This window comes from Babylonia areolata, chromosome 12 (genome assembly GCF_041734735.1).
Source record: "Babylonia areolata isolate BAREFJ2019XMU chromosome 12, ASM4173473v1, whole genome shotgun sequence".
NCBI classification, from domain to species: Eukaryota; Metazoa; Mollusca; class Gastropoda; order Neogastropoda; family Buccinidae; genus Babylonia; species Babylonia areolata.
In genome coordinates this window covers 8265425-8277710 of record NC_134887.1, presented here as the reverse complement: position 1 = coordinate 8277710, position 12286 = coordinate 8265425, and the positions used below count along the sequence as shown (strand labels likewise).

Here is a 12286-nt window from a genome sequence, read left to right as displayed (position 1 = left end):
TGAACAAACACGCATGACACCTGTGTTCCGTGAGGTCTGTGAACAAACACGCATGACACCTGCGTTCTGTGAGCCAACATGTATGACACCTGCGTTCTGTGAACCAACACACATGACACCTGCGTTCCGTGAGGTCTGTGAACCAACACGCATGACACCTGCGTTCTGTGAACCAACACGCATGACACCTGCGTTCCGTGAGGTCTGTGAACCAACATGCATGACACCTGCGTTCTGTGAGGTCTGTGAACCAACACACATGACACCTGCGTTCTGTGAACCAACACGCATGACACCTGCGTTCTGTGAACCAACACGCATGACACCTGCGTTCTGTGAACCAACACGCATGACACCTGCGTTCTGTGAGGTCTGTGAACAAACACGCATGACACCTGTGTTCCGTGAGGTCTGTGAACCAACACGTATGACACCTGCATTCTGTGAGGTCTGTGAACAAACACACATGACACCTGTGTTCCGTGAGGTCTGTGAACCAACATGCATGATACCTGTATTCCGTGAGGTCTGTGAACCAACATGCATGACACCTGTGTTCCGTGAGGTCTGTGAACCAACATGCATGACACCTGCGTTCCGTGAGGTATGTGAACCAACATGCATGACACCTGTGTTCCGTGAGGTATGTGAACCAACATGCATGACACCTGCGTTCCGTGAGGTCTGTGAACCAACATGCATGACACCTGCGTTCTGTGAGGTATGTGAACCAACATGCATGACACCTGCGTTCCGTGAGGTATGTGAACCAACATGCATGACACCTGCGTTCCGTGAGGTCTGTGAACCAACATGCATGACACCTGCGTTCTGTGAGGTATGTGAACCAACACGCATGACACCTGCATTCCGTGAGGTATGTGAACCAACATGCATGACACCTGCGTCCCGTGAGGTCTGTGGTTGCAACCTCAGCAGCAAAAAAAAAGGCAATTTCTCTCCACCTCCTGAACATGCAGACCTGTTAGTGTCTTACTGGGGGCTAGCTGGCCTTTGGGAACCATCCCAACACCGACTGTCCTGAAACCCTCTTGGCCGTTATAACAAAATTCCAGCCCTGATAGTTGGGACAGCTGTTGCCTCCTCTGCCGTTCTGATGGTCATGGCCGCACACGACTGACTGTCATACCCAATCCGTGCAGCTGCACTGAAAACTTTCTGTGAACCATCCCTGCTACAGCTGAGTGCAGTGTCAAAGCCGTACTTCATGCTCAAAACACACACACATCATCAAAAACACGCTCAGTCCCCTAGAAAACACAGCTCAACAACCTCCAGACAGTTTCAGTTTCAGTTTCAGTTGCTCAAGGAGGCGTCACTGCGTTCGGACAAACCATATACGCTACACCACATCTGCCAAGCAGATGCCTGACCAGCAGCATAACCCAACGCGCTTAGTCAGGCCTTGAGAAAAAAAACAAAAAAAAACACACAAAAAAACAGGGGAATAAATATTAGATAAGCTTACATAAATAAATAAATAAATGAATAATAATTATAATATAGAAAAAGGTAGTAGTAATAATAATAGTAATACTAATAAAATGATTTAAAAAAAAAAAATAAATAAATAAATAAATGACACCTCCAGACACCTCCGGACAATGCGAAGGCTGAAGCCAACAAACTAAATGCACCGAATGAGAATTACAGCTGACTGAGAAAGCCGAAATGAACACACCCACAGCAGTGGGGGAAACTGATGTACCCTGTCTGAAGGAAGCACCCTGGTGTGTAGGCTAAATCAGTACTTGGGGTACAAAGCGCTGAAGCTCTTAACTCACTCTGGACGATGGAACGCTATAGCGTTCCTGACGTAAGGTAGCGTTCAGGACGACAGAACGCTATAGTGGTTTCGACATATTAAAAATTTGTCCACGTTTTCCTCATGGGGTAGCATAACAATCAGAGCTACGCCGGGCATTGCGAATGTGTCAAGGGTTGAATGGAAAGTTTCTTCATGAGATTCTTTAACAACACACTCCACAGCGAGCCAGTGAGTTCAGGATCCCACACAACAAGCTAATCTGCATATGTATCAAATATTGCGTCGCAGGCGATACAAGTGGAAATTTTTTGAGCAAACTAGATCACGACAGTGGCTTTTACCACTGCTGAAGTGATTGAAATGCTTCAAACTGAGGGTTTCGACATCGACGAGGATGATGAAGATGTTGAATAAAGTATCTGCAGTGAAGAAAGCTACCAGCAAAAAGGTACTGATAGTGACTCAGCTTCTGACAGCAGTGAAGAGGGAAGGGGGTGGGCATTCACACAACCTGAGGAGAGGGGTCAGTGGGTCAAGTACAGCGAGTTTCATTCAGTTACTTTATGTTTTGTATTTGTTGTGACTTTTTTTCCCTAACCCTAACAAATGGATCGTCTGTAGGGAAAAGCAAGGGAGAAAATTATTCGTCCGGAGTGAGTTAACATGACCCCCCATACCCCTCCACTCTCAGCACCTCCCCCCTAACACTTCTCCAGTCTATCTTGTGAACCATCAGGCATGACAGCTGAATAGTTTACAGCAGTGGTCGTTCTGCACAGCTTGCCTGTGAGTTCTATGGTTCCAGTCTTGGCAGTACCTATGTAGCCAAAAGGTTATTCCTCTGACCCACCCCCTTTACCAAGTGTGCAGACCTGTTGCAGCGTCTTAACTCCCTTTGCATGTATACACACAAGTTCATTGGGTTAAATGGAAATATAAACACACTCAACATGCACCCTATCCTTGAAAACTAAGTTTGGCTGCCTAAACAGAAAGGCACAAAAATGGCCACGTAGATAAAAGCTGACAGGTAAAAATCAGTGAACACTGGAGTAGGTAGGTGATGGCTGGGAAACAGGGAAGAAAAATGACAATAAGCCACACTACATGACACATGATATTATGCACAGCCCTGGTCTTCACAACTGAATGACAGACACACAACTTAACACAAGCACGGTGACTGTGAGGAATGCTGATGAATAACAGACACACAACTTAACACAAGCATGATGACTGAGAGGAATGCTGATGAATAACAGACACACAACTTAACACAAGCACGATGACTGTGAGGAATGCTGATGAATAACAGACACACAACTTAACACAAGCACGATGACTGAGAGGAATGCTGATGAATAACAGACACACAACTTAACACAAGCACGACTGTGAGGAATGCTCATGAATAACAGACACACAACTTAACACAAGCACGACTGAGAGGAATGCTGATGAATAACAGACACACAACTTAACACAAGCACGATGACTGAGAGGAATGCTGATGAATAACAGACACACAACACAAGCATGATGACTGTGAGGAATGCTGATGAATAACAGACACACAACTTAACACAAGCATGATGACTGTGAGGAATGCTGATGAATAACAGACACACAACACAAGCATGATGACTGAGAGGAATGCTGATGAATAACAGACACACAACACAAGCACGCTGACTGTGAGGAATGCTGATGAATAACAGACACACAACTTAACACAAGCACGATGACTGTGAGGAATGCTGATGAATAACAGACACACAACTTAACACAAGCACGATGACTGAGAGGAATGCTGATGAATAACAGACACACAACTTAACACAAGCACGACTGTGAGGAATGCTGATGAATAACAGACACACAACTTAACACAAGCACGACTGTGAGGAATGCTGATGAATAACAGACACACAACTTAACACAAGCACGGTGACTGTGAGGAATGCTGATGAATAACAGACACACAACTTAACACAAGCACAATGACTGTGAGGAATGCTCATGAAGTCTGCCTCAAGCAGATTAAAAAATTTTTTTAAAAAAGATTTCTTGAACAGAATAAACAGTAACATTCAAGCGTGAAAAAATTAATACTTTAATCAGTGTATGTGTGTGATTTTAAACAAACACATTTCATTTTCAGGCACTTTGTATAAATCGTTGTGAAATATGATACCCAATCGTCTTAATGCGCGCGCATGTGTGTGTGGTTAGTTTAGTTTATCGCCAGCTGCTATGAGTTCTTATTTGACTTCTTTTAATGTCTTTTACGGTGCACGTGTTCAATTTCATTTTGGCGTCCACAACGAGCCTTTTTTGACTGCGCACGTTAATTCCCATGTGGATTAATAAATCATTTTTGAACTTGATTAACAAACAGTAAAGAGTAGCAACCCTCTCCATTCACAAGGTACACAACTTCAAGACAGTGCTGCTTACACTACCGATTCAGCTAGCACACAGGTAAATAAAACGTACACTGGAACAAACCCAGACACTTCCTCAAAAAAAAGGAAGCGCCGGGCCTGTCCTTATACCGATCACTTGACATGTGCACACACAGCAGCAAAGACAGAAGAAATGTGCAAACACAAATTAGCTTTTATTCAAGACTGGCATAGCGTCTTTAATCCTGAACAAGCCACACAGAACACATGGACAATACAGAACAAACACATGGTTGCCTCGGTTACAGTTTTTGAACTTGAAGTGAATTTGGAGAAAAAAAAAAAAAAAAAAAAAATCCTCCTCCTCCTCCTCACCATGGCGATCTTGAAGCCGAAGCCGGTCTCTCCGAGGAGGTTCTCCTTGGGGACCCGGCAGTCCTCGAAGATGAGGTAGCAGGTGGACGTGGCCTTGATGCCCAGCTTGTCCTCCTTCTTCCCCCGGGACAGGCCCTCCGAGGGGATGGGCACCAGGAAGGCACTGATGCCCTGGGAACAGCCCGCCACAGGCGCTTGTTGTTGATCATTGAATTGTGTTGTGTCAAGTCAAGTCAGAATAAAATTTCATGATGGTAAAGTGAATAAGCATCAATTGCTTTTTTTAAATTTTTATTTTTTTATTTTTTTTACATCAAGCCATCAATGAATAAAATAGAAAAAAGTATAGGGGGGAGAGAGAGAGAGAGAGAGAGAGAGAGAGAGAGAGAGAGAGAGAGAGAGAGAGAGAGAGAGAGAGAGAGTGTGTGTGTGTGTGTGTGGTTATGTGTGTTTATGTGTGTTGTGTGTGTGTGGGGGTGGGGGTGGTGGAGGTGTTTATGTGTGTGTGTGTGTGTTGTGTGTGTGTGTGTGTGTGTGTGTGTATGTGTATGTGTATGTATGTATGTGTGTGTACGAGTGTGTGTGTGTGTGTATGTGTGTGTGTGTGTGTGCGTGTGTGTGTGTGTGTGTGTGTGTGTGTGCGTGCATATACATCTTTACCATGAGCTGCTGACACCTTCTAAATTGTTGACAATTTCGTGAAGAAACAAAAAATCCCGAGGTCCACGTTCTGCCCCCTGTCCTGACCCAGCAGTATGGAACATGCTGCCCTCTCTCAGTCCTTCACAGGGACTGCACAGCTTCATTTAAAATGGTCTCTCAAAATAAACTTCTCCCGTTCTGCCTATCATCACACTGACAAATTGCGCTGGTTGTGTGTGTGCGTGTGTGGGTGTGTTTGTGTGTTTGTGTGTGTGTGCATACGTTTGTTTGTGTATAGTGTACTTGATGCATGTATGTTTATGTATGTATACCATTTATTGTAAACGCCCCAAGCACCCTGGATGTGTTAACATCAATCTGCGTTATTACTACTACCATCAATATCAGTATTTCTATATCATTATTATTATTATGTACGAGTGAAGTCTTGACTAGAACACATAATTTAAATGCTTCTTTGATGAATAAACTACTTTCTTGTCACTTGTCATATTCTGTTGTGACTTCTGTTTTTGAAAAGAATTTAATTTCCTTTATGCCTTCTTTTTTAAAATTTTTTTTACACGTATTCATTCATCAAATCATATCAGTTTTCCCAATGTCTTTATGCCAATATCATACATCTCGTACATGATACACACTTTCTTTCTCGTCCTACAAACAATGAAACTGGCAGTAAAAACATGACAAAACATGACAGTCTGCTCACGATTAACCATAAGTCAACCAAATGTAAAAACAAAAAAACAAAAAACACACACAACATAAAAAAATACTGACATGAATACTCTAAAATGGATATTCAAAGTGCCCACACAGTCTGAATTCCAGTTAATTGTTGTCAAAGTAGACATTAATAAAAAGGAAATTTTCTTCCTAAAATTACATGTAAGTAACATACTTACTGTGACCCACTTTTTTTTCAGCACTGGTGGGTCACAGTTAACTCTCTCCATACGAATGGCGAAAGAGACGACGTTAACAGCGTTTCACCCCAATTGCCATCATCAAAATATTGCAAGCGGAAGGCTCTTATACTGAAGACGTGAATGTTGACAAAGAATACCACAGTTCTGACGACGGAAGCTAAAGGTTGGGTCATTCAGACACCCACTGGACATCCGAGGGGTCTGTGTAGAGGAGAAGAGAGGACTGGCCGTACTGAGTGAGTTAAGTATGTGTAATTAAAATGGAATTTCACAAAATTTATCCAGCATTTCTGTAAAAACAAAAACAAAACAAAAACACAAAAAAACAACCAAAAACAACACACTCTCTCATCCCTCCCCTTAGAAAAAAAAAAAAAAAAAAAAAAGACAACAAAATACAAACAAAACACAGGCACAACACTTTGGTCCACGAGGGCTAAAAAAATACACTGGCAAACAAAAACAGTCTGTAAGGTGAAAAAGAACGCCCATCACATGATCCACACTGATATCTCCGCCCCTCTTTGCTTTTTCAGGCTGAACAACACTCGTCACTTCCCTGACGTCTTGCCCTCACCTCCACTGCTGTTTCCACTCACTGCAGTCCCTGAACAAGGACCTATCGTCAGAAACGTCGACGCTTCTTGTCTTTTTCTCCATTCATGGGCTGCAGCTCCCACCTTCACTTGTATACGCAAGTGGGCTTTAACTCTTTCACCGCCACAGGCGACTTTAGTCGACAACGAGGGGTCATGTTGATAGGACCATTTTTCACATAGTAACAAAGCTCGACAGCTGTAGCCAGTTTCACCGCCAACAGAACAATGACTAACCTTTGGCCCCTGACCGAGTTCAAAGTGAACCGAGTCCATAGTGTTGTTTTGACGTGAACCAAAGCCCGTGACAGAGCATCCTATCTGAACTATTTGGCGCTGGGGAGTGTTTTCATACAGAACCTTGGTGGTGAGAGAGTTAATGCGTATGACTAAGCGCGTTGGGTTACGCTGCTGGTCAGGCATCTGCTTGGCAGATGTGGTGTAGCGTATATGGATATGTCCGAATGCAGTGACGCCTCCTTGAGCTACTGAAACTGAAACTGAAACTGTATGACTGCTTTACACCTGCCATGTAGGAGTCAGTGTTTCTTTCAGGGGGTGTGGGGGTGGACACTTCTTGTCAAAGTGAGCCTTACTTCACGACCCACAGTTACTTTTTTATTTGTTGTTGTTTTTTTTGTTTTTTTGTTTTTTTTTTTGTTTTTATTTACAGACTTTCTCCATTTGTCAGTGTATTGTTAATTCATCTGTACGTCCCAGCTGACGACAGCTTTCCCTCCCATTCATTCATCTCACATCTTCCCGGCATCCAAGACTCTCACCTTGTGTTTCTTCTGCCTGTCGGTCGTCGCAAACACCTGAAACAGACATCACGCATGTGTGGATGGGAGATGGTTCAACTCACAACTTACGGGGCCATTTGTACACAAGAGTTCTTCTATATCTCTGCTCAGTTCAACTCACATCTTACGGGGCCATTTGTACACAAGAGTTCTTCTATATCTCTGCTCAGTTCAACTCACAACTTACGGGGCCATTTGTACACAAGAGTTCTTCTATATCTCCGCTCAGTTCAACTCACAACTTACGGGGCCATTTGTACACAAGAGTTCCTCTCTATCTCCACTCAGTTCAACTCACAACTTACGGGGCCATTTGTACACAAGAGTTCTTCTATATCTCTGCTCAGTTCAACTCACATCTTACGGGGCCATTTGTACACAAGAGTTCTTCTATATCTCTGCTCAGTTCAACTCACAACTTACGGGGCCATTTGTACACAAGAGTCCCTCTCTATCTCCGCTCAGTTCAACTCACAACTTACGGGGCCATTTGTACACAAGAGTTCTTCTATATCTCTGCTCAGTTCAACTCACAACTTACGGGGCCATTTGTACACAAGAGTCCCTCTCTATCTCCGCTCAGTTCAACTCACAACTTACGGGGCCATTTGTACACAAGAGTTCTTCTATATCTCTGCTCAGTTCAACTCACAACTTACGGGGCCATTTGTACACAAGAGTTCTTCTATATCTCTGCTCAGTTCAACTCACATCTTACGGGGCCATTTGTACACAAGAGTTCTTCTATATCTCTGCTCTTCCTCTGACTGTTACCTTTTGAAACTTCTCTCGTGTCAATACAAGAAACTAATGGTGAACGTTCTTTCTTCTTTGCTGCTCCTCACATCTGGAACAACCTTCTTCATCATATCCGTGCATCTGATTCTATTTCTGCTTTTCGCTCATTTTTCGCTCTTTTTAAAACCTCTCTTTAAGCACTCTCAGATTCCTTGTTCTCCAACATCACCGATGTCAGCTCACTTTGGATGTATGTAGAGTAGGAGGGGGAGAGTAGGAGGGTGGAGGGGGGTGAGGGGGTAAGGGGGGGGAAGGGTTTTTGAGAAAGAGTGGTCATGAATGTTTTATGTAACTTGTAATATTTTTCTTTCATGTAAAGAACCCTGAGCACTTAGAGAGAAAGGGCGCTATATAAATGTACATTATCATTATTATTATCATTATTATACTGGTATTTGTGTAGGTTATAAAAAAAATCATTAAACAACAACGACAAAACACAGTCTCAAGAAATTTGGAAATATGGTGAGGCAATCAATATGTACAGCACAATTTTTGCAAGCTCTTACTTCTATAATACTCTCTTTGTAGCAGAAAGTACCAAAAAACAAAAACCAAAACCAAAAGTTTTTTCATGATGTAAAATGTGAGGGTAGTAGAAAATGTAAAAAGGTGAAGCCTACAATACTTGAAAAAAAGTCTGTTTTCCACAAAAAAATCACTCTGAGAATCCTGTTTGGGCATAGACGATGAATGAATGGGGGCCTCTACAAACTGTAAGTGAACTTACATCAACTTGAGAGGGGTGGGGGAGGGTGTGGACTATCATGCCTTGTAACTTTCGTCTGTGTGTGTCTTGTCCCGTGCATGGTGGAGGTGTTGGAAAAGAAACATAAATCCAGCAAATCCTTCCTCAGTTTGAACAGCCGGTGGACAGGCGCAATAGCCGAGTGGTTAAAGCGTTGGACTGTCAATCTGAGGGTCCCGGGTTCGAATCACGGTGACGGCGCCTGGTGGGTAAGGGTGGAGATTTTTTCCGATCTCCCAGGTCAACATATGTGCAGACCTGCTAGTGCCTGAACCCCCTTCGTATGTATACGCAAGCAGAAGATCAAATACGCACGTTAAAGATCCTGTAATCCATGTCAGCGTTCGGTGGGTTATGGAAACAAGAACATACCCAGCATGCACACCCCCGAAAACGGAGTATGGCTGCCTACATGGCGGGGTAAAAACGGTCATACACGTAAAAGACCACTCGTGTGCATACGAGTGAACGCAGAAGAAGAAGAAGAAGAAAGTAAAGACTTACCACTGTGGCCTCTGCTTCGTAACCATTGGTGATCCAGGCCTTGGTGCCGTTCAGCACCCAGGAGTCTCCGTCCAGCTTGGCTGTACAGCTGGCTGCCCCCGCGTCACTGCCGTTCCCTGGTCAACACATGCTTCAGCGCATCGTTTCACTCGTTCTGATGAGACCACGAGGTGAGGTCCCGTGTGCAGCATACGTATACTTAATGCACGTAAAAGAAATCCACAGCAACAATAGGGTTTTGTCCCTGGCAAAATTCTGTCGAAAAATCGTCTTTAATAGTGGAACAAGTACGCTTGCCAGACAGACAGATAAAACAGGAGTGGTGCTGAACACACACACACCAACATGCTCGCAAACACACACACACACACACCCACCCACACACACACAGACACCCACACCCACAAACACACAGACACCCACTGACTGAAACCATTTATTGTCAGATTAACTGTTTGTTGTACTGACAAACAGACAGACAGACACCCACACCCACAAACACACACACAGACACCCACACCCACACACAAACACACACACACACAGACACCCACACAGACACCCACACCCACACACACAGACACCCACATCCACAAACACACACCCACAAACACACACACACACACACACACACACACACACACACATACACACACACATCTACCTGGTTCACTGAGGGCAAAACAGCCCACTCTGTCACCATTCAGGAAAGGTTTCAAAAACTGTTCCTTCTGGGCTTCTGTGGCATATGTCTTGATGGGCCCCAGGTATAAACTCTGCACACACACACAAGTTTCAAGTTTCAAGTTTTAACTATCCTTTCACTCCTACTGGAGTATGGAGGATTACTGCAAAATACTCTTTTCGTGCCCATAACAAACATTTCCAAATACACAACAATGTCACATAAAAGTTGAGAAAACACAAATGTCTTTTAACTCCAAAAGTATAACTAGGCAACATTTGCAAATTTAATCATCTTACTTACAGCTAAAATGACTTTTTTGCCTCCTTTGAGCATATTACAAAAATTAAAAACCGATTTTGGAGACAAATATTTTTTAGGAACATATCTATTTCGTAACTGATCATAATTGGGACATTCCATTATAAAATGAAACTCATCACCAATCACAGACATGTTACAAACCTTACAAAACCGTAACTCTCGTGGTATGCCTTTGTGTCTCCCTGTTTCTATTTCCAGCTTATGATTACTACTTCGAAATCTGAAGAAGCTGATAACATAATTATCAGGCATTTGACTTATATATTTTTCTCTACCAAATCCACTTTTGAAATTTCGATAAAACAAACATTTACTACTCACACACACACACACACACACCCCATCACAGTGCGCTGCATGATAACACACACAATGGATGTGGATATGGATACTTATATTATATATATACATATGATAGTCAGCCGTGTCCGACTATGACCATCAGAACAGTAGAAGAGGCGACTGCTGTTCCGACAATTTGGGCTAGAATTTGATTATAGTGGAGAGTGTCTTGCCCAAGACACATCCCCACTCTCTCAGCCAAGAGGGTTTTAGGACGGTCGGTGTTGGGATGGTTCCCAAAGGCCAACTAGCCCACGAGGCTGCAGCACTAAGAGCCAGTGCAATTTTGCTTCCTAGTTTGAGAGTCATAGTCCTTCACAAAAGACTGAGCTGTAAAGGGTTTCCCCCATTGACTGGAGAAACCATTGATAATACAGCTGTCACTTTGCTGTTGGCCCAAATGTAAACTTATGTCAGTCTGTGATACTTATATCGCGTCCATCCTTGGTCACGGTCCAAACTCTGAGCGCTTTACAAACGCCGAGTCATCTGCATAGCAGGCTGCCTACCTGGGTAGAGATCACCAACTAGAGCCACTGGGCGCTCATCGTTTGTTTCCTGTGTCATTCAATCAGGATTCAGTGATGCACACGCACACACACACACACGCTCACTCACACAGACCTGTAACATTTTAACGTGTATGACCGTTTTTTTTATTTACCCAGTCATGTAGGCAGCCATACTCTGCTCTCATCATACTCTCAGTCACAATATATACCCAACAGACATTATTCTTTAAAAAAAAAATTTTTTTAAAAAGAGAAGAAGATTCAGACTCCCAATAATTATGACTTCAATTTTGATTCAACTGATTTTACTGAACAATTTCTTCTTTGAACGTTCAACTGTGAAAGTACTCTGGAACAACGCAGGAAATTTGATGTTTACAGCAGTTGGAGTGAGTGGAACCGGCTTCAACAGACATTTCATTTCAAATTAAAAATACCACCAATGAAATACTATCCACCATCCAAATGATTTTGGTCTAAACATTAAATATTTGAAGTCAATATATCCTAGAATACAAAACACATCTCACAGTACATGCACACAGACACATACACACAAACACACATATACACACAACACCCCCCCCCCACACACCCACACACACTGACATTGTTGCTGCTCATGACATAGCCAGTGAAGGCACACCCTCCCACACCCTTCCACCATCACCAACACCCACACACACCCACCAAACACACACACTCACACACACATACCCCCCTCCCAAACACACCCCACACACATACATTGTTGATTTGATGCTCATGATACAGCCGGCCGAAACACCTCCCCCCCCCCCCATTCCCCTACCA

At 43.3% G+C, this 12286-nt stretch overlaps 1 protein-coding gene across 1 annotated transcript in view; it reads right to left on the bottom strand.

Annotated features, from left to right (window-relative positions):
- LOC143288367 (short-chain specific acyl-CoA dehydrogenase, mitochondrial-like) overlaps positions 1–12286 on the bottom strand; it is a 39359-nt gene that overhangs the window by 13811 nt on the left and 13262 nt on the right. Inside the window, exons 4-7 of the mRNA XM_076596766.1 lie at positions 10275–10386; positions 9611–9726; positions 7540–7575; positions 4570–4740 (exon numbers count right to left, since the gene is read on the bottom strand). Of these exons, the coding sequence (XP_076452881.1) occupies positions 4570–4740; positions 7540–7575; positions 9611–9726; positions 10275–10386 (435 nt within the window). The remainder of the gene's footprint in view (positions 1–4569; positions 4741–7539; positions 7576–9610; positions 9727–10274; positions 10387–12286) is intronic.